The sequence below is a fragment of the Pseudoliparis swirei genome, chromosome 11 (genome assembly GCF_029220125.1).
Source record: "Pseudoliparis swirei isolate HS2019 ecotype Mariana Trench chromosome 11, NWPU_hadal_v1, whole genome shotgun sequence".
Taxonomy (NCBI): domain Eukaryota; kingdom Metazoa; phylum Chordata; class Actinopteri; order Perciformes; family Liparidae; genus Pseudoliparis; species Pseudoliparis swirei.
In genome coordinates, this window is record NC_079398.1 from 21,537,621 (window position 1) to 21,565,555 (window position 27,935).

A 27,935-nucleotide genomic window follows, 5' to 3' on the forward strand; every position below is an offset into this window, starting at 1 on the left:
GACAAACAGATGGAATCAGTGAATTTGTGTATTTCTGCTTGAAAAGAATGGCGGAAGTTAATAATCAATGATCAAAACAGCAGCAGGCGAAGTCTCTGGATTAAATAATCGATGAATCAAATCATTTCAGACCCAATTAAGGAAGATTCGGTGCGATTGTTCTGTAATTGTTCCTCGCTCAAAAGGTACGTCGTCTCACGTTAAAGGAGTTATATTTCATAAACGTTTAATGTAAGAACAAAATAAGGCAGATGAGTCATAAAAAATAAAGAAAACAAAGAGCATGATCTCAGGTGGGAATCATTCACGCACTGAAAAGACACGGAATAACGAAGAGAACAAAATAACTTCTCTATGAGGAACGCGAGTCGCCTCAAAAGGTTAAATAAAAAATACACACTTGTCCACAACGCTGTAAGAACAGAACCGTCCCGTTTCGTCGGTACCGCGGGGGGGGGGGGGGGGGGGAGGGGAGACGTAATCCTGACGTCACACTTCCCCGTGAGAACAATCATCAGTCACGAAAGGCATCCAACTGCGGAGATCAAGCCGTGGTCGAGGTGACAAGCAGCGTTACGGGAGAGCTGGGAAGAGGGGACAGAAACATGAAGCGGGGGCCCGGCGCCGCGGGGTGAGAGCGAGGCCCCGACTCCGTCACAAACCCCTCTCTGGCGTTACAGTGACATGCTTTTCAAATGTCAAGACACCCCCCCCCCCCCTCTCGTTTCTGCCCCCGCGTGTTGAGCGACGCCGGTCGGTCCTCGTGTTACTTCATGCACACAGAGAAAGAAAAGTCTCGTCTTTTTGACTCTTTAAAAAACAAGAACAATGTCTGCACTCGCTCGTAGTCCTTTTGGGAGGTGCAACTACTCCGTCACCTCCAGCCTTCTGATGCGCTTCCAGTTCGAGCATTGAGATCCATAGAAAGCAGGAGAGGGGTGTGTGGGGTCGTCCGGCGGCGTGCGCTCACTGCTCGGCGGGACACGCGTTGCGGTCCTTGCAGCAGAAGTAGTGCACCACCACGCCGTTGGGATACCTGGCGAACGCACTGACGGAGGAGAGACAAGCAGACGGAGGAGGACGTCAACACGGAGAAGAGGCAGCTACACATTAAATGAGTCAATGAAAAACTGAATGAACTCAATAATAATAACTTTTTTCCCCTCCTATATGTATGTAAACTGTCCCAAAGTAAAGAGGTTCGGGATGATAACCCTCAAGAACCCAGTAAACCCTCAAGATTCATGATGCACAGATTTGCAATCAGAGAAAAGCTGTTTGAGAGATCAGAAGACATGACTGTAAACGTGTGTTCGTGCCGACGCTCCGCTGAGAGGGTTACCTGGTTCCGATCTTCTTCCTGCAGACTCGGCAGGTTTTCTCCTCGGTGACGACACACTTCACCTGCTGGTGGAAGATCCGCTCCTCCTGCACCTGGAAACAGAGACGGGTGAGCGTCATGTTCCCCGAGTGGTCGACAACGAGGTCAACGAGGTCAACGAGGTCAACGCGGAAGAATCAGACGAGCCGTTGTCACTCGAAACATTTAAAAACACATCGTGGCAGACGGAGGACAACATGTCGGACTCCACTCCATCTCAATTCCCCCTTTTATCTTTTAACAGCATCATTAGTGAGTAAAATACTGTATTTATAATATAATAAGTATAATACTACACCAGTACTTCCTGACCTGGAGGACTGAACACCAATAATAGTCTCAAAATGTAAAGGAAAATCATAATTACATTATTTATTCCCCCCCCCGCCAATATTTTCTTTATAAATACCTCTTTATGCCTCTGAAAGTGTCTAACAAAAAAATCAGGCCAAAAAAATATTGTATTCCAAGAGAAGTCTTGTAAAAAAAAAAGTGTATGATTTATTATTATCATCATTATGAGGGAGAAAGTCTCAGACGTGAGCCAAAGCGACCAGGCGTGGGCGTCGGCTCCCGAAGTTCTCCATCGACGGAGACGGAGGGCGGATTTATTTCTTATATTTCGAGAAACAGTTTAATTTCTGTTGGACTCTGTTCCCTCGGAGAGGAAACATCCATCTTTCATGGACCTGCTCTCAAGCAGCAGACATGCCGACCTCCGGCTGCAGTAAACACGGCTTTGTGACTCTGACTTCCTGTTGATGTGAACTGGGCTGTTTTCACAACGGAGGCCGTCGCTGTTTACAACGGACGATTGTTGTGTATTCTTCCTCCGCTAAATCACCTGGAGAAGTGACACGTGGCTGCACACAACGGAACACAGCGTGGCTGCACATTGGCGGTGAGGAGTCGCCCTCTCGGTGTCTGGGACATATGTCCCGACTGACGTTTCGATCCATTTCCCCCTCAGCCCGATGTGGAGCACGTTCTCCGGGACTTACTCGGAGGAACTCGGCCTGCAGAAGACTCTTCAGCACCTGGTTGCAGCGTTTCCTCTGCGCCTTCTCCGCCAACACGCTCTCGAGGAAGACCCGGATCTCTCGGATCTGAGTGTTGGCCGGGAGCAGATTGATGGCCTGGAGGAGAAGAGAAAGCACGCCTGTCACAAAACGCAGCCGACCAGAAACTATACGTTGTAATTATGACATGTAACTCTTGTTATTACGAAGGAAGCACTTTGAGGATTGAGCTCCTTCTCCTGCACTCATCGTCATGTTGGGGTTCAGTTGCTGAACTGTATTCAGCGGCAACGCCGATTAAGACTTTGACTCAAGTCACGTTCATGAGATGCATTAGAAGAACAAAGCTCCTCAATCATGTCCAAATGATATTGAAGAAAACACGCAGCTACACCACTTCTCTTCCCTTTAGAAATAAGAACGTCTCGCCTGTTAGCTTAAATTAGGACAAATGGCCTTGTTACACTCAGTCAGTCAGTGAGAGAGAGAGAGAGAGAGATCCAAATACATCACACAACCATGTCACTGCACTAAATAATATGCACTCCAGTTTGATTATTTAATACGACGTGACCTCTCTGACCCGACCCTCCGCCACCAGAAGTTATCATCTTCCTTTTTCGGAAGCACCAACAAAGTCTTGACGAGGTCAAGAAAAAAAACTCAAATCTGTAAGCCTTCCGTCCCGTTTGGGGATCCGGCTGCTGCAGCCGCAACGTTCAGGATGTTTGACGCTGCAGATTTAAGTTCATCTCCTTTGAGCTTCAGCGCCTGTGTGGGGCGTCTCTCTCGCCGACAGAAAGAGGCGGATGTAGCGCCGGGTGGCTCTGACTTCACGACATACCTGGGAGGTTCCACTTGTTCCCGACTATAAATAAACCTTCACTGAGTCTTGAGACAATAATTCACGCAGAAACGATTCGTCAGTCGCCGGGAAGTTAATCCGCAACATCTTTGATAAGCAATGAATGATTTACGATGGATAAATGTTGAACATTGGTTGTTTCCAGATGCTTATATTTAAGAATATGCCGCTTTATTCTTGTGTACCGTTTGTAAATAACATGAATATTTAACTCTTTGGGTGTCAGACTGTCAGTAAATCAAACCAACAATATGGAGAATACGTCACCTCACCTTCTGGAAACTTGTTCTCCACTTATTTTTTATAAGTATATATACATATATACTTATATTTTTTATAAGTATATATAAACACATATATATGTACACATGTTTATATTATATATATACATACACATATATATGTACACATGTTTAAATATATATATATATACATACACATATATATATATATGTACACATGTTTATATATATATATACACACATATATATGTACATTAATATATATATGTATATATACACACATATATATGTACACATGTTTATTTATATATATATATAAATATATACATACATACATGTACACATGTTTATTTATATATATATATATACATACATATATGTACACATGTTTATATATATATATAGACTATATGATGCATTGATTTTTTTAAACTGCTTCATGTTCAAAGGTTTTCCTGAAGTCGAGTGCCGTAACTCCAAACAAGTACACTTGTGTCTTTTATGTATTAAAATATTTACAGTGACACAGAGGAGGAGTTCCAGAGACTGCGTCTCTGTCGCTTTGAGATAAGAGAATAGACGATCAGCTGAGTGACTGTTTCCTCCCCAATGCGTCTCACTATCTAGCAGGCTAAACATTTGGACCTATCGGGGAGCTCCGGCCAATGAGAGCGCATGCCACGGGTTGTTTACATGAATAAACACGTAACACAGTGGCTGATCTACATCGGGGGAAACAGCACAGATGTGTGGACAAAAGCTGCTATGTGAACACGGGCGTCGATGACATCATCATCAGCAGCATGACTACACTCCGCCCAAGTCCATCACGCTCATGTGTGTGTGTGTGACAAACGTTGTGAGGAGAGATTCCTGCTGGTTCGGATCCGGGAGTGCCGTGTCACTGCAGACATTCACATTAAAAGAAAAGGAAAGAGAGTGTACATTTTGCCCTTAAAAGGGATGCATCTTGTTTACCGGACGGCTTTCGTGGATTGTGACACGAAAGTTTGACGAGCAACAAAAAAAACAAAAAAAAGTCATGATCTGGTTTTGAACAATTCTTTTGCCATTTTAGTTCTGGGTTCACACGGATGAAAAAAAAAAGGTATACAAAAGGAACTTCATCAAAGATATTCAGATTTCAACGCAGGCGTCTTCGAGGGAAATCAGCGACTTGGTGGAAATCTTAGATTTGCGGATCCTTTCTATCACAAAGGCAGCAGCCTGATTCCCCCCCCCTCCACCTACTGCACAAAACCTTCTCACCTCATTCTAAAAACAAACCAAACCAAATCAAATCTTTAAATGAGCATTCGGTTCAGTCGCTGCTCTAATTTCATATCAAATGCCAAATGACACATTTTGTGCGAGTGTGAGTGTGTGTGTGTGTGAGTCGTCGTGAATCATATTCTATCTGATCTGAATCCAGCCTAAACAAGCCAACGTTCATCAGTTCCCCACTACGCCGTCTGGAGTTAGAAATGATCCCTTAATCTGAGAGACGGCAACGAGTCCACTCGGAATTTTTTTTAAAAAAGCACCGGGTTGAATTACAAACTAATTCTTGCTTCGCGATCGACTGAGCAGGAGAAGAACCCGAGGAAATTGGCTGCGTGGAAAAAGTGGAGTTCAAGTGTGACGACTGTGCAGCCTCATAAAAGTTCAACTCCCTGATGCAGTTTGGCCCGCCTCGATGCAGGAAACACACGGGACACTCCAAGGAGATACAATCATTTATGATATTTATAATTACCAGACTTCGGTTTTTGGTGTATGGTGCCAAGTCCGAATAGAGAGGAATGCGCACGCCGCTCTGTTGTTGTTGTTTACCTGGGAGGTGTTGAGTTTGCTGTGATGCAGCTCCAGGACGCACAGAGCCGCCTGCAGGTTGGCCTGAGGCTCCGACAGCTCCATCTTGATGGGCCCCAGGCAGTGGACGTCAGGAGGAGACAGGTACATCCGCAGCAAGGACAGGTACACCTGAGGGGAAGGAATGCCGCCGTTAGGACTTCAATCTTTTTCACGTCACTTGACCAGAGCGCTCGTCACCAAGATACCGATGAAGGACACGCCCACACACCTTTTACAGAATATACAACAAATGTTCATGCGAAGTTAAGCTTCCGTTATGTACAGATACGAGAGCGGCTTCCATCTTCTCATCAGGCCCTCTGCGAGAAAGTGAAGAACCAACTATTGCCTTGAAATCAGCCAAATAACAGGCATCAAATATTTAGTGCCGAAACAGGGATCTTATACATTTCTGACCTTTACAGAAATGACAGTTATTCATTAATGTCAACACACACACACACACACACACACACAGGTGGGTTTTTTTTCCCCATCATTTGGAGCTTGAACCATAAATAATCTATTATATTTGCACTCTTTCTTTCAATAATTTTATTTTAAGTTTTTACAAGTTACACCAGACAATCAAAACCAAATAAAAAATTGCAAAACAACTTTATATATTTGCACTTTCTGCAAACACAGAGGCACTGAACAGAAGGTAGTCGAGCGTACATAATGAAATAAGTGGTCATGAAATGATAAACAACAACAAAATCCAGGAGGAAAAAGCAGAAGAACTAATGATCTTTCTGAAAAATGAAGAACAATTAGGAACCGGGAGCTTCGAAAGCGACTTACATCTTTATTCCCGTCGACTGAGCCGCTGTAATGGCTGTGGCAGTATCTGCAGAGCACAGGAGAGACGATGAGGAGCAAAGACAAAACTTCAGCTTCTGTTCAGGGCGGCGCGATAACCAGGATGACGGCGTTGTAAAGTCGCTTTCCGTTGTGGCAATTCAAATGTGTTTTGCTGCCTTGCAGAACAAAGTTCACATTAAACATGACTTCTAATGTACTTGCCTTCACAAATGTAGTGTTTTGGACCGGTTTAAATGAATTCTTCATCACTAGTCACATCGGCTACTGGAGTACTCACTCTTCAGCCATGCGGGTGTCTTTCAGGATGTGCACGTAGATGAAGAGCGCCTGCTCGTGTTTACCCATCCGACCCAGAAGCAGAGCCCGCTCCTCCAGCAGGCCTTCAGGGGGGAGAACACAAGGTTTCACCCTTCAGCTCACACACACACACACACACACAGAGGTTGGCTAACAGGTTCCTCTCTAACTGAGAACACATGTACATGAGCGCATGGAAAATACATGAAATACTTTGTTTTTTTTCTTCAGTGCATGTTACATTAATGCACTTGAGGCTAATGTATGACATTGGGCTATATTAAAAAAACAGACTTGACATATACACTGATATTTACCTTCGCATTGAAAATGCGGAAGGTTATGTTTTGATCGCCGTGTATTTATTTATTTATTTGTATGAGTGTTCCTCGCATAACTAAAAAAGTATTAAACCGAATCGCATGAAATTTGGTGGGATGATTGGTTATTATCCGGGGACCGTTTGATTAGATTTTGGGATCGATCGGGTCAAAGGTCAAGGTCAAGGTCATGAAAAGGTCAAAATCTTATTTTTATCCAATTGGCATGCAACTAATGCCAAAATGTTAATAATTCAATGTCCAATCTTGTGATATGCGAAGGTATGCGCTCTACCGAGTGCCCGTTCTAGTTTATTATGTGGTACAGTTTGAACTTGTGTCAAAAACAACACATTTCCGTCCGAGCTTACTTTCAGTCACAGTTCTTACCGTCAAAGGGGAAGTCACTGATGAGTCTGGCCGGTTCATAGCTGGTAGAAATATCCAGGAAGGACAGCAGCTTGTTCCTGAACTCTCCCAGATCTCCTTCCTCCTTCCCCGCAGCAACAGCTGGAACTCCTGCAACAGCACAGAGGTTGTAAACACAGTCTGGAGCTGCAAAGATTACCTGTACCTTATTAAAAAAGTGAATACTCGCTGCTTGTAAAATAGATTTATACGAGCTTTGGACTGGTGGTTGTAAAAAAAAAAAAAATCAGTTTGAAGACATAGTTGGAGTCTGGGAAACATTTGTTTTACAATTTCATGAGAAGAAAATTGTGAACACGATTGCCGGAGAAGTTAATCATTCAAATAATTCAAATAATAAAATAAAGAGGTGACACGGGTAATCAGAACAATGATTCAGTGCATCACGTGTTTCAGAAAGGCTTACAAAACAAACAATTGAATCGTTTTACTAGATTTCTTTCGGCGCTTCTGAATGAATGGTACCCCGTTGAGATATAAACCGCGTTAATATGGTGCTGTGTGTTGCGCTACGAGGACGGAGCGTGCTTCACCGCCTGCCAAAGGGTTCAACACTAATCTACTAATTGACAGTTGGTGGTCGCACGCCAACGGAGGCGGAGCAGGAGGAGACTGCTGGCAAACACACATGGATGTAAACAATGCAGCCTTTCCAAATAGCTCAAATTCAGCTTTGCAAATGTTTTATGAGGGAAATGCTCTGGTTTGTTAAACCTCAGGGAGACACGCAATGTGTTGTGTTGTGTACAAATGACTTTACCATGTATACAAACTCAACTTGGCACATTTGAGGAACAAATCTTGTTTTATGAATTTGTCATTGTGATTCAAAAACATGACATTAATGCTAAAATAACTTATCGGTGACGATGTAAATGGTTTGATAACATAAAACTGAATAATCTCAGAGAAAAAAGATCATAATACCACGGGTTGGATTCTAAAATATGCTTCATACTTCCTACCTGAAGCAACGACCTGCCTCAAGGACAGATTTATTAATTTAATAAGTGTTTGTTATTACTTTGCGTCTCAGACAGAATGCGCAGTAATGAGCGTCGCGGGATATGTAGCCGTCTGACATTTCATTTCAATACACGGCCCCTGGACGATCATTAAAGTACACAAACAGAGAGAGACGGATGGACTTCATAATACATCCTGACACGGGATTAATATGCAACGCAATGAGCGACAACGATCTGGATGAGGATGCAGAGGCAAACCGAAACCAGACGCAGTGATGTAATCACATGAAAGTTCTGGGATGAAATAGAATGATGTTCTTTTGGCACGAAGAAGACTTGAAGCCCGCGGGTCAATTTGCCCTGCAGCTCATGTGAAAGAATACACTTGTTGTTATTGTCAAGGATCTGTCAGGTCATCGGATTTTAATAGTCAATAGTTTTTTAAAGAGGTGAAAGGTAGTTGGTGTCACACTCGTCTTGACTTTTTAAGGGCCTGCAGAAACTGTGAACTTCACTTCAAATAACTCGAGTGCTCTTTTGCTGGTACCTTCTGGCAGTGAGTTGAGGTACTGTTTCATGAGGCCTTGCACCCTCTCCAGGTAGAGCTGGATCAACACGTTGTGAAACTCCGGCACCTTATCGTCCCACACGTAAATGATGTGCTCCAAATATGGGATGGCGAGCTCCTTGAAGCCCTCCTTCAAGAAGTTCAGCGCCTTGTCCCGGGGCAAAGTCTCCACCTCGGTCAGGTCCTCCGTGAAGATCTGGACAGGAAGAGAGAGTTTAGACCGACAGGAGAGCTTTCTGGACGGTAACGGTCACATCTACTATTGCTCACTTTTATAACTGGTTACGGGAATTGAGAACAACATTTTTAGAATGAGTTTACCAAAGAAATACAAAAATGTAAGCGATTGGAACATTCATATAGAACTAAAACAAATAACGGAACTCTTCTGTAACATAGTGGAAATCTCTGCGTCCCACCTTCAGGCCGTCCTCAGGGCAGATCTTCAACACCCAGGGAGAGAACTCAAAGATCATCCCCAAATTCTCCACTCCTGTGTGTGTGTGTGTGGGGGGGGGGGGGGGGGAGATTACAGGAGAAAGGAGAGTTTAACTTCTTCAGAACATTTAGAGGAAAACCACTAAAGAACAAAAAGCTGATGATCACGCGCATAATTGGTTTCAGAAAAATTCCCTTCAAGGCGACACATGCAGCACTTAGATTGAGAGTTATTGGCTCAGCCAGAGCAGGACGATAAGGCTGAAAGTAGTATTATAATACTACTTTAATACGTAGTTATGCTTCTTCTGGTAAATGCTTATTAAAAAAATTCAAACAATTTAAAAGAAGAGAAGAAGCTGCAACAATTACTCAATTAATCAAGTAGTCAAATCAACAAAAAATAAACTGGTGTCTATTTCGATGATATTATATTAACTGGCTAAGACGTTTTGATGATCGTCTTCCTTTGAGCCAAATCCCAGAATGCCACTGGCGCCATCTTGCAAACCTAACTTTGGAACCAGAGCACCTAGAATCATGTATAAAGACAACTTCCCATGGAAGTCGAACACGTGGATTTCCGATTCATTCTTCATCATTTTTACCCAGAAATCCCAGATGGCCACTCTCCAGTAGAGTGACGATTGCACCTGCCAGCGCCGACCCGCGTCCGCGTGGCGACGCTCCGGGGACAGGTGGCGTCCTCGATACGCCAGGTAGGCGGCGCAGAGTGGGTGTTGGCGTGAGCCGTCTGCATCTGGAGGGAGACGGGTCGCCGACTTGTTCTTCTTCTCTCTCCTCCCGGCGGACTCAAAGAGAAAAAGTTTCACAGTTCTTCACGAGGAGGACGAGGCGGTGTGCTGTCGCGTGTTAACTCAACTCATGGAATGGAGAATCTGGAACAGAAGTAGTCACTCACGTCAAACTCAGACCAGACGAGACCAGGTGCTGCTGCTGCGCCGCCTCCCATCAATCCATGTCCCATCCTCTCGGGGGGGGAGGTTGGACGACGTCCGGATCCGAGCCGCATTGTTGCGTTGTTCCCAATTGTTAAAGTGGACCAGCAGCTGCTTCTCATTCGAGGGAACGGGGATCCAGCCAGACTTCATTTTACTGCCCGTGTTCAGCGTACACACAATCCACATGTCCCAGGCCACGTTGGAAGAGGGGGTCGACTGCGACGGACTGAGTTAAGTCAGCATGAAGGGAGGTGAGCTGATCCGCGTCGCCCAGAGGTCAGGTAGCCACCTCCCATACCTGCTGCTGTCATGCGCAACCAGCCACGGCAGCATGGGGCACAAACAGCCGACGGACTCGTCCCCGGTTCAAAGTTTAAATATTTCTGTAAACCGTGGCGTTTTTAAACATCATTGAAAAAGGTAAACTGTGTATTTATACATGATACTAGATGTTGTGGTTAGAAAGTAAATTTTTTTAGAGATAGAGGGACCTGGGGGAAATAATAAAATAAATAAAAAGGCCATAAATAATAAAAACAAACAATCTTTGGGTTTTGTGTTGTCGGACAAAAGAAATTGACATTTAAAGATATCACCCGAGATATTTAGTTGTACGTTTAGAGTGCAATAAATCAGATAATATAATGCTAAATATCTGTTAGAGTAGTATAAATAAATCCAAACTGAAATAAAAAAAAGAAACGGAAGAAGTAATATTCCAAAATATAAGAAAAGAACATGCGTTGTGGTCTTGAGTATGTTTGAGTACCAATGTTGAAAACATATTCGTGATGGGTGGATGATGAATGATGCTGCGTCGTGCATCGCCAGCATCAACGCATTGAACCACGGCCAAAGAGGTTGAAAGCCTTCACTCTGCTTTTGATTTTGTTGTTTTTCTTCCTCCGACAGGAGTTTTATCTCAGAGCAATTTACTGTATTGTTCCAGAGTTTAATTCAAATTGAAAGGCTGATAGAAGGAAACTAAAATCCCTGGTTCACAGATTAGCAACGCGGTAAAAACATATGGCACGAGATCCTCTCGTAAGACTGCCGCCCGTGAAATGCGACCGAATGCCTTTACATTTGGTCCAACATCCACGATCAATCAGGGTGAAGCTTTTCTCAGAGCTGCTCCCAAAATCACCGACAAATTTTGCACACTGTCTATATTTGGTGTTTTTATATTTAGTTTAATTTGTCATTAGTATTGTGTATGCATATATGTTGTATACAGGACTGTCTCAGAAAATTAGAATATTGTGATAAAGTTCTTTATTTTCTGTAATGCAATTAAAAAAACAAAAATGTCATGCATTCTGGATTCATTACAAATCAACTGAAATATTGCAAGCCTTTTATTCTTTTAATATTGCTGATTATGGCTTACAGCTTAAGAAAACTCTAAAATCCTATCTCATAAAATTTTAATATTTCCTCAGACCAAGTACAAAAAAAGATTTATAACAGCTGAGTGTTTGTCAAGGCTCAGGAAACCCTTGCAGGTGTTTCGAGTTAATTAGACAATTCAAGTGATTTGTTTAATACCCTACTAGTATACTTTTTCATGATATTCTAATATTTAGAGATAGGATATTTGAGTTTTCTTAAGCTGTAAGCCATAATCAGCAATATTAAAAGAATAAAAGGCTTGCAATATTTCAGTTGATTTGTAATGAATCCAGAATGCATGACATTTTTGTTTTTTAATTGCATTACAGAAAATAAAGAACTTCATCACAATATTCTAATTTTCTGAGACAGTCCTGTATATACATATATATTTTATATTTTGCTTTGTATGCTTCTATATCTTTCATCCCTGTTTTTTATATTTTATATTCAATTTTTTTATTCTTGTGCGTTTGGTTTATTGGTGCTGCTACTGCTACGACAAATTTCCCCTTGGGGATTAATAAAGTATATATCTATCTATCTATCTATCTATCTATCTAAATCTAACATATCCGGCTGAGATGACAACTCGGACGCTCTAAGCTACAAACGGACCGGCCGGTGGCCCTTACCCAGTCTCTGGAGGTACTGCACCGTTCGCTCGTGGCCCTTCAGCGGAGAGTTGGCCTTGGTGGACTGGTCCAGCAGCACCTGCAGAGCTGATGAGAAGGAAAGAAGGGAGGCGAGTGAGAGAGTCGTCCGAGTGACGGGAAGCAACAACGTCGCCGCCGCGGCGCGCACATAACTGGACATAACTGGACGACAGAAAGTGGATGGAGCGCATGCCGAGTGTTAATTGGTGGATGGGAACAGCTGGTTTGAACTCAGCAGCATGCCATCAGAAGCAGCGGGTCGATTGAAACCAGCTGCGCGAACAGCGAGAACAGCCCAGAATCTGATGGGAACCAAATTACATGAAGCCGGCTCTGATCTACGAGGATCACGAGCGGAGCGCGTGCAGGAAAACCTCCTCGGAGATAAACTGCACGGCCCGACACATCTGGTCCGCGCTGCGCCCACAATACAACCGGGTAGCCCATTGAATTTAAAACACAATGGAACAATTAAAGTACAATGGTGCCTGTATTTGAGTCGGGAGGTAATGAGGAGGCCGAGGTAGGCCTAGCGTTACGCGATCCATCGATTAAATACCTCAAACTCTACATGCAATCTGAAAGTTTCATTGTTGGGAGTTGTCATGCAGAGGCCTGCAAACAATAAACCACATGTTGACGAGTACATTGGCCATCAGTCATCTTTTCTCTTGACTTGTTCATTGTCTGCTGCATGAGGATGTGCAACATGTATTAAAGTGCGCAAATTGAGTTTTCCTTTGAAAGTTGAATGAAAATGCAGCATCATCTATTCAAATATATCCATCACAAATGTACAAAAGAATTAGCAGCCAAATATACTTCAAGCAGCAAATGTAAAAGAGACTAATTAAGAGCATTTTATGATTAAATATATTATTACTGCAGTATTATTACCTATGCACTTAGACTTACTGAACGTGTAAGCAACATTACACAACTGGTTGAGGTAAAGTTCATTCGACATTAATGCATACTTTTATATGTAAATCTTAATTTGAAAAGTATTTTAATACAAGTTGTCTTGTATTTTAAATTAAAATACATGACAACTTGTATTAAAATACAAGACAACTTGTATTAAAATACAAGACAACTTGTATTAAAATATATATGTGCATATATATGCAGATATATACTGTATTTAATTAGTTTTTTATTCATTTCATTTGTTTTATATTATTTCTTTTTTTCATTTTAGAATTCAGCTGTGTATATATATATTCACAAATCCCATCAACCATTCTGTGAATCTCGCCAAACCTCCCTACCAGGGGGGGTGTGAGGGATTCTTATGGCAGAGACACACGAGGTGACTCAAACCGAACCCCCCCCACACCTGCAGAAGGTGTAGGCGATTCTACACCCGGGAAAGTGTAGAATCCGCTCACACTCTTACTAGCCCCCCCCCCCCCCCTGTCCGAAAAAGAGCCGCGAAAAGACGCTGCGCGAGGAGAAGTCTTTGAAGCGAACATTGTGACGTCACTCAACCCACCAGTTCTAACTGGTTCTGTGCTGTGACGTCACGGAGCAGCGAACCAGAGTATGTAATACTAGTGATTTCCAGCAGACGGCACTGCTCCTTCATTGAAAGGAGTGGGGCGGATCTGTGAGTCCCATAGAAGGCAGTTGGCGAAAGTTCTAGTTGATTTGCCTGCCCTCCCCTGAGTGTCGGTCATTGCCGCCACACGGGGGGGGGTTTGTAGGCAATTTTCCTACACTTTCCCGGGTGTAGAATCGCCTACACCTTCTGCAGGTGTGGGGGGGGTTCGGTTTGATTCACCTCGTGTGTCTCTGCCATAAGAATCCCTCACACCCCCCCCTGGTAGGGAGGTTTGGCGAGATTCACAGAATGGTTGATGGGATTTGTGAATATATATATATATATATATACACAGCTGAATTCTAAAATGAAAAAAAGAAATATAAAACAAATGAAATGAATAAAAAACTAATTAAATACAGTATATATATGCATATATATATATATATATATATATATATATATATGCACATATATATTTTAATCCAGGTTGTCTTGTATTTTAATCCAAGTTTTCTTGTATTTTAATACAATTTGTCATGTATTTTAATCCAAGTTGTCTTGTATTTTAATCCAAGTTGTCTTGTATTTTAATACAAGTTGTCATGTATTTTAATACAAGTTGTCATGTATTTTAAACCAAGTTGTCGTGTATTTTAATACAAGTTGGCGTGTATTTTAATACAAGTTGTTTCTTCTACTTGCTTAAAATGTCTGGTTATCCATTCATGCGTAAAAGCCTATCTGAACTTAACACAGCTGAAGCAGGTGTATAAATCCACACCATCTCAAATTAAATATTACACCCAAAGTCACGCAAATGGAATTCAAACTGTTTTTGCAGAGAAACAAAGTTCAGTACAAATATACAAATAAGGACTCGAGCATGAGGCAACGAGCTTTAAGACAGAATTGGATGGAAAGTGAACACCGCTAAATATATTGTCCTCTTGAAGTAAGAAAGATCAAGTAAATGCAGTAATACTAATATTTTGATGAACATTAAATACACTGCCGACAGGAGAATGTAATCTTCTAGTAAAAGTAAAGCGGATTAAAGATTCTTGTCGTTTTCTCACAGGATTTGATGCAACATTTTTTATGAACTACAGGATTAACATCTTTAGATCTCAAAATCACTGTCTACTCAAGAATAAAAAGAGTAAAGCCTGCACATTAACTGCAAGGATTAGTATTTTTATGGATGCTTATTGATTGATTCCCTGTAAAGTAACATCTTAAATATGACAATACAAACCCTATGCATATAAATGAATGAACTGATTATTCCTTAACTTGTTCAGAATGACAAAAGTCCACACACACTGTGAATTAAAGTGAAGATGCAACTTGTTTAAAAGTTCCCCAAACGAGATCCCACTGGGAAGATCAGAGCTCCACCATCAAGGAGGCGACGTACCTTTCTGGTGCAGGCCCTTCTTCTCATAGAGGATAATGAGCTCGCTGTACTTGTGGGCCTTCTTCAGGACGTACTCGCTCTCCTCGATGTGGCAGTGGTTGTTTTCCAGACGAAGGAGGGGGGACACCATGGCCACGTTGGTCTAAACGGGGCAGAAGGGCGATACGATTAGAGCAGGGGTGCTCAATACGTCGATCGCGATCTACCAGTCGATCGCAAAAGGTAGTATTGGTAGATCGCATGACATTAAAAAGAATTGACGTCAGACGCTGGTTGTCGGCCGTAGGCTCGCTGGTCTGGGATCAGCTCCCGGCCTGGTCCCTTTTCTCAAAGAGCACGTCTTTGTTCTTTTATTAAACTAAACAGCCCCCCCCCCCCCAGTAGATTGATCATTTTGACTTGCTGAAAAAGTGTGAGCAGCCTGGATTAGAGGATCATAAAATTTGAACACCACACAGACACACACCGACCACCAATTGGTTCCCTTTCTGCTTCACGGATCATTATCCATATCATTTAAATGATCTGGTGTTAACACTCCGAAGCACACATTGTGAGAGGAGCTCCAGTCACTCTGAGGTCATCCATCCAGTGGGTCTGTCCTCGGAGCTCCTCGGATTAAATGCTGCTTATTAGACCTCCAAAGAGAAGCACCTGGCGGCCTTTTCCCCTGGAGGCCACGAGGACTGACTCCTCTAAATGTTTAGGAGCAGCAGAGACACTTTGAAGACGTTTTTTTGACCCTCACACAAAGCCCGATCTTCGGCTTACTTCGGCTGCTTGCGTCTGTGATCTCATTCCAGCGCGCGGTACTTTCTCACCCTAGATTGAGGTCGGCCGGCCTCCCGGAATCAAGCGGCAGACCCACATGACTGCAGCTACTCCACGGAGATGACTCCGCCTTCAATTGGCGAACACAGAGCCCGTTGCTGCCGACTTCTATGAGGATTTACTTCCTCGTGACATGAAACCCTTTTTCTGGAAGCGGGTGGCGAAAAGTTAATTGGAGCCGAAATAGACTTTTATCGAGACATGTGAACAGCTGGATTAGGTTCACAGTCGACTGGTTGTTGAGTGGCATTAAAGAAAAGAGAATTAGAAAGATAAGCTTGTTTGAAAAATAAATTCTCAATATCTCGCTTTTAATTATAATCCATTGTGTAAGGAAAATAGAGAAAAAAACGATGACATAACATTTAAAAATCAAGCATACGGTATTTATTTTATACTTTTTCTCATTTTAACTTGTTCATTTAAAAAAAAAAAATTAGTAATACGATATTAATATATACATATATATATCTACAAATCTTGGTGGAATAAAATAAAATATACCTTTTTAGAGGATAGAGATCAGCGAAGAGCAACACACTGAACTGTTTTCTGTATATTCTGCAAGACTCTGAATTATTAATATCTTTGTCTCATTTAAACTTGTTCATTTTTTTTATTACTTCCTTTAGTAATAAGATTTTAATATATATAAAAATCATGGTTGAAAAATAGATATTTGAAACAAAATAAACTATAAAACTTTAGAGGATAGATCAGGGAAGAGCAACACACCGAACTGTTTTCTGTATATTCTGCAAGACACTGAATTATTAATATCACGTAATAAGGGTTATGGGACGATTGCCTTACATGCAGGTAACATTTCAGCAGGGTGGTGTCAATGATCTGCAGGAGCTTTTTGCGGCTCTTGATGGTAGGCGTGCCCTCCATGAGCGGAGACGTGGTCGAAGGGTCAGAGTCGTTCAGCTGTTTCACAAGGTGGCTGCGTTTCTGTTGGGACAAAAGAAAACAGATTCATGTTAACATTGAATGACCCCAATCTATCTTGATCTTCACCCTTGACGTGCTTTTATCACTCATCGTCTTGTGTTTTTGGTGATCCTCCTCTAGATCGAACCTCAATCAACGCTTACATCCTATAAAAAGTGAGGTGGGGCAAAATGCACCACTTCCATCATGGACTCATACATCACACACACACCTGTGTGAGATAATCGATGAGAGCGAGATGAGCCTTCTCCAGCTCTGCCACGGACAGACTAGGCAGAGGGTTGGGGTAGTGTAGCTGTTTGCGGTAGTCTGCAGGGAGCAGGTCTGGGTACAGCCCAATCACATGGGTGGGATCTGCAGCACACACAAGGGGAGATTTGTCACCTTTATATAGTGTGTGAGTGTGTGTGTGTGTGTTACTCAAGTTTGTTTTGTAGCCTTTGATTAAAAAAAGGGAGAGAGCTCATTAAAGCAAAAGCATGTCAACATTGTGGAATTAGTTATCTCAAACACACACAGGAGATGTGACATCATTACACATGAATGTTATGTACAATATAAATATTTATAATGTATATATAATATATATTAGAACAATACAAATATGTTCATCAACGTCCCCAAAAAGCAACAGATGGGCAATGAGGTCAAGAAAAGAGAAGGGGGACCTACCTGTGCCCAGCTTGGTAAACACCTGCATGGAGTCATCAAATCTCTTCTGGCAAAACAGATTGAAGGCGTAGAGATTCTGGATGTGATTTATCTGCTGCTTCTTATCGCCGTCTGAATCGTCCTTCATCTTCTGGGCGAAAACGAAAAAATAATGAATAAAAGCAGACAGTTAACGCTCCTGTTACCTTCAAATGTACTAACATCTTTTACCCTTTTTGATCACAGCAGTTAAAACCTCCAGAAAATGATTAGAATTAATATTGTTTCCCAAGTTTAAGTGTCAGGTACTTTATGTTTGTTTGTTGATTACCTAAATAGCCCTTTAAATAAATAAAAATGATGATATTTCTTATATGTTTGACAGTGAAAAACAGCCTGGGGTCAAATTGACCCCAAAGAACACCGATGCGTACAAGTTGTGTTCAGGACATTGAAAACATATCATCATGTGAATTTTATGTTTTCCCAGTTGTCCCCAATTAATTAGGAAAAGTCATGAAATATGAAGCAAAAAAAATTATGTTAATAATTTTTTTAGAGACGTTAAACATTGAATGGGGTCAAATTGACCCCAAAGGTAACAGGAGGGTTAACTTTTGAGAACGATAGCTTTTCAAGCACGTGAAGACCACACGAAGGGCCTTTATTATTCTTGAAAGCAGCCCTGGATAGCTAGGCAGCTACATGAGCCGTTTGGACGTACTGCTCCTAGTCAAGAGAAGTGATGCTCGTGTTGCGTCCTCATTGAATCTGCAGGAATAAATGAGGTTAAATAGAGAAGTGAGGTTGTGCTGCTCACCGCCAGCTGAAGAGCCAGCTCAAACTGCTTGTCCTGAAGGAGCTGCCGGATCTGGGTGGCGATGGACACGGGCACCAGGCGCCACACAAAGTGGTTGCTGGCGACATACACAATATTTTGCCTGTGAAGGATAAGAGGAGAGAAAAAACTAAATTCGAGAGGATAGGTTGGAACAAACGTGATTTCTTTGTGGGAAGGAAATCACGATCACGAGCAATAGAAACATGCCTGGTGCTCTTTAAGGATGCTCCGTACAGCAACCAGAGTGGTGGCCAAGAAAGTGCCACCACTCTTTATCGAGTCTGTCACTTTAAGCCCAGAGTCTCGCAGTCGCCACTGCAGCCTCGCCTTCTTTTTTTTACACCTCAGACATACTGCAGTACTGAGCTGTATCGCTGCCAAAAATTTACGAAATAAAAAAATCTTGGTATAATATTACACCAACATCCTTCTTAAATTATTACCTTCGCATTGAAAATGCCGGAAGGTTATGTTTTGATCGCCGTGTATTTATTTATTTATATGCGTGTTATTCGCAAAACTCAAAAAGTATTGAACCGAATCGCATGAAATTTGGTGGGATGATTGTTTATTATCCGGGGACCAGTTGATTAGATTTTGGGATCGATCGGGTCAAAGGTCATGAACAGGTCAAAATCTTTCGCAGACCTCAAAAAGTATTGAACCGAATCGCATGAAATTTGGTGGGATGATTGTTTATTATCCGGGGACCAGTTGATTAGATTTTGGGATCGATCGGGTCAAAGGTCAAGGTCAAAGGTCATGAACAGGTCAAAATCTTTCGCAGAACTCAAAAAGTATTGAACCGAATCGCATGAAATTTGGTGGGATGATTGTTTATTATCCGGGGACCAGTTGATTAGATTTTGGGATCGATCGGGTCAAAGGTCAAGTTCAAAGGTCATGAACAGGTCAAAATGTTCTTGAATCGCATGAAATTTGGTGGGATGATTGGTTATTATCCGGGGACCATTTGATTAGATTTTGGGATCAATCGGGTCAAAGGTCAAGGTCATGGAAAGGTCAAACTCTTTTTTTACCATAGCACGATACATTTTTGTCCAATTGGCATGCAACTAATGCCAAAATGTTCATAATTCAATGCCCAATCTTGTGATATGCGAAGGTATGCGCTCTACCGAGTGCCCATTCTAGTTTTTCATGTTATCATGATATGTTTTCAAGTTCAAATTATTCAGTTTTTAGAAGAACCTTTTTTTCTTGTTTTAACAGCATATTATTATTACTATTATTAGTAAATTATATATAAACATGATAAGTTGTTATGATGGTGTTTTTATGTTGTTGCAAATGTCCTAAAAATCAGTCGCTGCTGTCGTGGAGTCAGAATGAGGCATCACACAATCCTTCACAGATTACTTCACCCTGCTGAGGTGATGAAGCGAGGCCTCTGCAGCTCCACGCTCTGCACCAGCAGCCTCGGCTCGAACGTCCGGATCTCCACGTACCGAGGAAGAACGGCGATGATGTACGGAGGCTGATGCTCTGGGAACACGGGGAGAGAGGCAAGAGTGTAAAACGGCAACCAAATCCCAACCGCCACAGGTGGGTTTGAGACATAAACAATTGTAATATAAAAAAATAATTGAATGTCTGTAGACTGATAGAAACTTCAAATAAATACTACATTACATGTCATTTAGCTGACGCTTTTATCCAAAGCGACTTACAATCCTGTTACATTCATACACTGTAGACGCAGCTACAGGGAGCAATTCAGGGTTAAGTGTCTTGCTCAAGGACACATCGACTAGGGCGGGGATTGAACCACCAACCCCCTGATTGAAAGACGGACCTGCTGCCCACTGACCCATTAGTCGCCCAAATAAAAAAGTTAATACATATCCAACAGTTGGTTTTCAGGGGGAAGAGGTAACTTGGTTTTTTATTATTAAATTTTTCCTTTTACCGACAGTTGACAAAGAGACAGACAGGAAATAAGCGGGGGAGGGGGGGTGATACGGTAAGGTCTTCTGCTGGAAACGGGCATGTTACCGTTTTGTGGCTTGTGCTGCAACCATACAACAATATAATGTGTTGCAGAAGGGACACACTGGATTGGTTGCTCCTCGTCTACCACGGATTTATCTAACCGAGCGGTGAATCGTTACGTCCAGCTACATATCGGAGAACGGAAAATATCAGACGATAAATAGACGCGATTGTCTCAGCGATAACGATTCTGTGTTTTGAAACCCAGCGGACCCGATGTCTGCGTCTTGAGCGCAGGTGCAACAGTTGGGATTATGGAGGGAAGTCCTGGAGGCTGACGGGGCGGGAAATCCAGCCGGAGACATCGAGACAGGCCTGGGGTGGGACTGTGGATATGGGACAGACTGTGCCAACGGGCTGCAGACAGGAATAGTTTGGACGGTCAGTTAGATGCATTTTAAACTGACCAGTAGTCATCTGCACACCAAAGCCACAATGTTGACTATATATATATTTTTTTAAAGGAAATTGCAAACTGTATAAAACCCACTGCTTCATTTCCCTTTCTCTTTGTTTCTACCTGTATTCCAAGAGCCTTAAAAACAACGACGCGGTATCTTCATCTGCCGGACTTCTGTTACGAAGCTCATTGGTAATCCAGACACGGAGTGTTTTAGTCATGGGGTAAACAATGAAGTAGAATGCATCTAAAAGGACGTTTCCCCTGCTGACACGTGGGAAACAGTAGCACCGGTCAGACGGAGTGGAAAGAAAATCAAAGAGCAATATGCTGAACAATTTATACAGATGAAGTCAAAGCTGCATATATATAAACTCTGTCATATTCAATGAATGTGTTTCAACTCTAATCTGTCCTTCTGGTCACATGACATCTATTGTTCTGTCCATCCTGGAGAGGGATCCTCCTGTTGCTCTCCTGAAGGGTTCTTCACTTTTTCCCCCTGAAGGGTTGTTTGGGAGTTGTTCCTGATCCGATGTCAGGTCAAAGGTCAGGGATGTCTATATGTACAGATTGTAAAGCACTCTGAGACAAATTTATAATTTGTGAAAATGGGCTATACAAATAAACTGAATTGAATATAAGTCAGCAGCTCATGATTAACAGAAAGCAACTAAATATTTTTTATAAATTGATGGAAAGTTCCCCCAAAGTAGGAGGAAGGAGATTCATCTGCTAAATGACACGTGATGTAATGTAATAATGTTGTTCTCCACAGCCGCGTGTCCTCCGTCCTGAATGCTCTACAAGGCCGAGAACCTGGCGGTTCTTCGTTTTGTCCACTGATGATTTTTTTCTCTAGCCGGTTAGAATTGCATCACGACTTTCAGTGAGAGATCCGATCAGCTTTTGGATCAGTTTTTTTTTTTTTTGCTGCCAGCACAGATTGCTGATTGTCAATGAGCCATATTGGCCGATACACATATAAGTTGTTGAAGAGAATGTCTTCAACAAAATGAATAGATGATTACCGTTGAGGTATAACTTAGTCCAACTAAAAATACACTACCGTTCAAAAGTTTGGGGTCATCCAGACAATTTCGTGTCTTCCATGAAAACTCACTTTTATTTATCAAATGAATTGAAAATTGAATAGAAAATATAGTCAAGACATTGACAAGGTTAGAAATAATGATTAATATTTGAAGTATTAATTTTGTTCTTCAAACTTCAAGCTCAAAGGAAGGCCAGTTGTATAGCTTATATCACCAGCATAACTGTTTTCAGCTGTGCTAACATAATTGCACAAGGGTTTTCTAATCAGATATTAGTCTTCTAAGGCGATTAGCAAACACAATGTACGATTAGAACACTGGAGTGATAGTTGATGGAAATGGGCCTCTATACACCTCTGGAGATATTTCATTAGAAACCAGACGTTTCCACCTAGAATAGTCATTTACCACATTAACAATGTGTCGGGTGTATTTTTGATTAATGTTATCTTTAGTGAAAAAACAGTGCTTTTCTTTGAAAAATAAAGACATTTCTAAGTTACCCCAAACTTTTGAACGGTAGTGTATGTTTATCAAGCTGCATCTCAGATCGCCATGTTCAGTTTGTGGAATGCCATGTTTAGAAAAAGTGATCATAAAAAGCAGGGAAAAAAAGCATTAAGCTAATCGACTGCCGGGGGAGACACATTTTGGCGAACACCGTCTGTGTTATCTGGACACCAACACACATAGAGCTGAGGGATGTTTTTGAGCTCTCGTTAGTCAACACGTGTATGTCCTTTTGACTTTGCTGTCAGTTCTCGTCAATAACAACAACTAATTATTGTATTTCTACAAGAGAGTGGACGCATGTAAACGTAACTCAGAGTCGAATACAACACGTCTCACAGGATGAGCCGTTGTGCAGCTTTCTTACCCATTGCTATCGGGATGTCTGTCCAGTTCAGGGCACACTTCTGGGTGCAAACGCCCTCTTCATTTAGCACGACAGTGAGGTCATCCTGGCCAACGGCCACCTTCCCATCAGCCAGTGGGGTAACCAGAGGCTCCAACTGTTTCCCAGTGGGGAAGAGCTCCTTGAGGGAGCCTCGGCCATCCATCTGGTTGACGGGAGAAAAAGGTGCGAGTGAGTCAGAGCAGCCTATTAATAATGTATGACAAATTTCACCTGTAAGGTGAACAGTGCTTTAGACAAACAATTGAAATAAAAAATATACATCAAAGAAAGGCTGATGAGATTAACAATAAACACAAACAAACATTAGTTGATAATAAGAATAACAGGAGAAATGAATACGAAGGAAGAAGCCTAAAATTAACAAAAATAAATTCAAGGTCTCAACTCATTAATTAATATCCTACTTCTATAAAAAGAAAATTTTAAATTAATACTCCTTCCAAAACTTGTTCATGAAACACCTCCCAAGTTACCTGCGACTTATTTTTAGTTTTCCATTTCACAGAGAACTAGAGCGGGCACTCGGTAGAGCGCATACCTTCACATATCACAAGATTGGGCATTGAATTATGAACATTTTGGCATTAGTTGCATGCCAATTGGATAAAAATTGACCGCGCTATGGTAAAAAGAAGATGTTGACCTTTCCATGACCTTGACCTTTGACCCGATCGATCCCAATATCGAATCAAATGGTCCCCGGATAATAACCAATCATCCCACCAAATTTCATGCGATTTGGTTTAATACTTTTTGTGTTATGCGAATAACACGCATACAAATAAATAAATAAATAAATAAATGGCGATCAAAACATAACCTTCCGAATTTTCAATGCGAAGGTAATAAAAGACCCAGTCCACTCTGAACTGCAGAGGACTGAGACTTGTGCTGTGTTTTTTTTGATCTATTTGAGACAGTTTAGAACAAACTGAGCATACAGAAGGAAAGACGAGAAGTAAATTATGCTGAAGAATTTTTTTAAGTGTTTTCTGTGGATGTTCTGATACTTTGAAACATCTCTCCCTTAAGTAACACACTACAAACCATTTACAGCTTTCTCACAGAGTATCATTTAAAGTTGTTGGTAGCTACAGATAATTATAGGAGAATATAAAAAGCGTAGCGTTATCCATTCCTGTGGCACATACCCGAATGAGGTAATAGTCTCGCTTGAAACCAACACATATGGAGTTTTCACACCAAGCCATGGACTTCGGAATATCTGGTGCACTAAAGTCCCCCTGAAAGACGAAAAGAAAACATTAGGATGCTCAAATGTATCAAAGGATTGGAACATAAACTAACTGTAAACTTGGATCATACTGGAGAGAGTCACATCTAAAGTACATTTCATTTTACCTGCAGCTCGTGGAACTCTCGGTCCTTCCAGTAATACAGCTGGAGTTTCTTCTTCACTGCAACACACATTCTCAACCTTTCCTCTCCTGTGCTGGTTTGCTGAAAGAAAGAAGAAAAGCAAGTTACGAGTTTATCATATGAAGTTAACACAGAAATGTGGAAAGAGGCTGTTATATTAGGCTGAAAATGTTTAAACCATACTGCCTTGTCGTCACTTTAATGTTTCTTCCTGTCTGCAACGTGCTGATCAAGAGAAAGATGCACTCTCCGCTCATCTGCATTTAGGATCGCAACTACTCGTATGTCTCCTGCTCTTTATTTACTTTTGTGAATTCAAGTGCTACTAAAGCATTAACAAAGAAATGAAAAATGAAAGATTAAATAATATTAATCCGTTAAATCTCAGTCTTTTTTTGCTACACGGAAATTAATCACATGGAAAAGATTGACTAGAACGTAGAAAATAGTTGAAATGATAAAAGATGCTGGTGCACTGCAGGAACCAGTCAGCAGTACTATAAATGATGACATAAGTAATATAGATGTAAATTGGTCTAGAAATACCTACTCAAAACAACTTGATAAATCTGAATCAGCTCAGTCAAAACTGACTGGTTGCTCTTAAACCGTCCACTAATCCATAATTGTAGTACGATACATATTGTGAAAAGTTAGATGGGAATCAAACGAAATGCATCGATAAGATATCAGTGCAATACTGCAGGAGGCGTGTCTAAAAGGACTGTCGCTGACCTGCAGGTCACAGGTGAAGAGTGTGGCGCCTTTGGCTTTGGACAACACAGTGATCTGCTGGAAGGTCAGGAGGTCGTGGACGTGGATGTTGTTCTCTGCAGGAGAAAACGGATGAAAAGAACATTGATGAAGGATGTGCCTTGACGCAAAAAGTTGCATATCAAGGCTAAAAAGGCCTTTTAATTCAAAATAAATGTATGCATTCATTTATTAGCGAGAGAAAACTCACCAAGAAGACTGACAAGAATTTTATACTGCGAGACAACATAGAGCTGTAGAAAAGAGAAAGACACGCAATTAAAAAAGGAGGTTTGAACCAAATGAATCCAACATCATCGCGATGCGAATGTGGACATTAACAGTACATCACACTGACGGAGAACACACTCAAGCTTGTTTGTTGATCCCACTTTTCCTGTGGTTTTTGCCGCTCTCTGTAAGCGTGACAAGTCTCAACTACACTGAGAACATGTGCAATTTGTTCTGAGCCACCATAATCCCATCAATCATCTTTGGTATTCTAAAGATTAAGTCTTTGCGGTTCAGCGGTGTCGTCCTTCGATCGAAGGATCGGCGATTCGATCCCCAGCTCCGCTCGTCCACGTCGATGTGTCCTTGGACACTTTACCCTGATGTGCTCACCCAGGCTGTTCCCGCGATGTGCGAGTGTGAATGGGAACGATTGTTAGATAGTCTGAATAAACTGAATTGAATAGTCCTGATAGGCACCTACACTACCGTTCAAAAGTTTGGGGTCATCCAGACAATTTCGTGTCTTCCATGAAAACTCACTTTTATTTATCAAATGAATTGAAAATTGAATAGAACATATAGTCAAGACATTGACAAGGTTAGAAATAATGATTACTATTTGAAGTATTAATTTTGTTCTTCAAACTTCAAGCTCAAAGGAAGGCCAGTTGTATCGCTTATATCACCAGCATAACTGTTTTCAGCTGTGCTAACATAATTGCACAAGGGTTTTCTAATCAGACATTAGTCTTCTAAGGCGATTAGCAAACACAATGTACCATTAGAACACTGGAGTGATAGTTGATGGAAATGGGCCTCTATACATCTCTGGAGATATTTCATGAGAAACCAGACGTTTCCACCTAGAATAGTCATTTACCACATTAACAATGTATAGTGTGTATTTTTGATTAATGTTATCTTTATTGAAAAAACAGTGGTTTTCTTTGAAAAATAAAGACATTTCTAAGTGACCCCAAACTTTTGAACAGTAGTGTATATTTATAGCCCCTTCCATCAGTGTATGAATGGGTGTGAATGGGTGAATGACAACAAGTAATGTTAAAGCGCTTTGAGTGGTTGGAATACGAGAAAAGCGCTATACAAGTACAGTCCATTTACCATTTAAGCTGGCATATGGATGTGTCTTGAGGCATGTGGGATTCCCTGAATCATTCCAAGAGAGAAAGTTGGCCATTAAGAGCTGAATTTAGTGTGCAGTGAGCCTCATGTTTACTATCAGACAGTCATTTAAACAACATTATAACAGAACAACGTGTTTCGTAGTCCTAGAAATCGTAATGTGTTTGTGTCGCGAGACGCTCACCACACTTCAATTTAGTCTAAACCTCATTTTACAGCTTCATCTACCTGCTGAATCTTCTTGGAGAAGTTCTTATTGGATTTTTCCAGTGTCACCTCGAACCGGTTGGTGTCTAAAGAAAAAAAGAGCCATCAGAAATGACATTAAACTTTATATTTGAAGCGGGAAGCAGTACATCTGCAAACACACAAGGAATAAGTTGCACCACTTCCTACCGGCATCCTTCTTTATTCTGTAGAGAAGAAGATGCCCTGGCTTTGTTCCCACGAGCAGCCAGTCCTCTGTGGAGAGAACACCGTAAAAGAGTCAGAGGTCTGACAGGTGAGAAGGATGCCATGAAACAAATATGATCAGCCACGTCAGTGGTGAAACAATTCATCCCTTAACCTGAGACTGCATCTATAAAAAAAAGCCCAGAGGAAACACTGAACAAAAAGAGGAGCGGTGGGATACATAAAGTGTCAATAATTTACCCCAGGCCGCAAGACAGTCGATCTGAAGAGGAAGCTTCTCCAAAATAGGCACCGGCTCATAGGCGTCATGCATCTTGAAGCAATGCCGTCTCAGTCACGGTCCGCTGCGACGGCTCGATGGAACGGGGAGTCGACGCCTGCGCCGGGATAACAGCTGACTGGCCGGCCGCTGATTAGTCTCGTCGGGGTGGCACGTCTTCATGTGTCGCCATGAACCCACCGAGCAGCTAGCTGTCCGACCAAAACAACAGCTGATCGTTAGCCTGCTAGCTTAAAAGTTAGCGAGCAACGGCTACATTGTTCCTCTAACTCTGTACCAACTGGAGCGCGGACAACGGCAGTCCGTTATGAGTGTCGATGAACACGAACACAGCCTTTAGGTCACTTCATACGAACAGGGAACACTGTATCAGCCGTAGCGGCGAGTTTTCGCTAGCTTCTCGCTACTTCCCCCAGTTGTGTTTACGACGGCTGCGCGAGGCAGTTGACAGGCACGTGACAGAAGTCAGCGAACTCACGAGGAGCGCATTAAAGGGGCAGTGCCGACTCGGCGCTGTGCGACTCATTCAAAAAAAGGTAAACACAAGTTCACTGTACCTGTCGAAAATAAGAACAGATGGGTTTATATATATATATATATATTAAAAACATTTCATTTTTACGTTGTAGTTCAAAAGAATTGACAGAGCATACATATGCATAGCTGCAGTTATGCATATGTATGCTCTGTCAATTCTTTTGAACTACAACGTAAAAATGAAATGTTTTTAATTTAAGAAAAACAAGTGGAAATGCGTGGAGTTATTTTGTTAATTATGTTTGACATGACAATATATATATATGTATATATATATATACATATGTACATATGTATATATATACATATATATACACATATGTGTATATATACAGGACTGTCTCAGAAAAT

The 27,935-nt window shown here is 41.7% G+C and overlaps 1 protein-coding gene across 4 annotated transcripts; it reads right to left on the bottom strand.

The window, feature by feature from the left end:
• Positions 1-941: 941 nt before the first annotated feature.
• Positions 942-27,488, bottom strand: vps39 (VPS39 subunit of HOPS complex). Of its 4 annotated transcripts, XM_056426144.1 has the most exons (24): positions 27,008-27,488; positions 26,750-26,815; positions 26,582-26,646; positions 25,188-25,230; positions 24,959-25,053; positions 24,206-24,304; positions 23,995-24,087; positions 22,802-22,985; positions 19,842-19,962; positions 18,436-18,556; positions 17,637-17,763; positions 17,176-17,318; positions 16,824-16,964; positions 15,180-15,321; positions 12,196-12,282; positions 9,188-9,261; positions 8,748-8,964; positions 7,194-7,322; positions 6,464-6,566; positions 6,166-6,211; positions 5,341-5,490; positions 2,383-2,517; positions 1,343-1,434; positions 942-1,048 (listed from the first exon to the last, which is right to left on the bottom strand). In XM_056426144.1, exons 1-24 carry the CDS (start codon positions 27,078-27,080, stop codon positions 967-969), a joined length of 2,628 nt encoding a protein of 875 aa, XP_056282119.1. In that variant the 5' UTR covers positions 27,081-27,488; the 3' UTR covers positions 942-966. The 4 variants fall into 4 exon arrangements, with proteins under 4 accessions (XP_056282119.1, XP_056282120.1, XP_056282123.1 ...); XM_056426145.1 differs by lacking the exons at positions 26,582-26,646; positions 26,750-26,815; positions 27,008-27,488 and adding an exon at positions 26,333-26,356; XM_056426148.1 differs by lacking the exons at positions 23,995-24,087; positions 24,206-24,304; positions 24,959-25,053; ... (2 more) ...; positions 26,750-26,815; positions 27,008-27,488 and adding exons at positions 20,683-20,826; positions 20,990-21,136 and having other exon boundaries at positions 19,837-19,962; positions 22,802-22,891.
• Between the last annotated feature and the right edge of the window lie 447 nt (positions 27,489-27,935).

What these genes read in the sequence shown, in the direction of transcription:
- vps39 (XM_056426144.1), bottom strand. Translation starts at nt 27,080, where the DNA reads ATGCATGACGCCTATGAGCCGGTGCCTATTTTGGAGAAGCTTCCTCTT. An exon ending in TCTTCACCTGTGACCTGCAG is followed by an intron (nt 24,305 to 24,958) that starts GTCAGCGACAGT and finishes TCTTTCTTTCAG; the next exon opens with CAAACCAGCACAGGAGAGGA. An exon ending in GCAGTACCTCCAGAGACTGG is followed by an intron (nt 9,262 to 12,195) that starts GTAAGGGCCACC and finishes ACACACACACAG; the next exon opens with GAGTGGAGAATTTGGGGATG.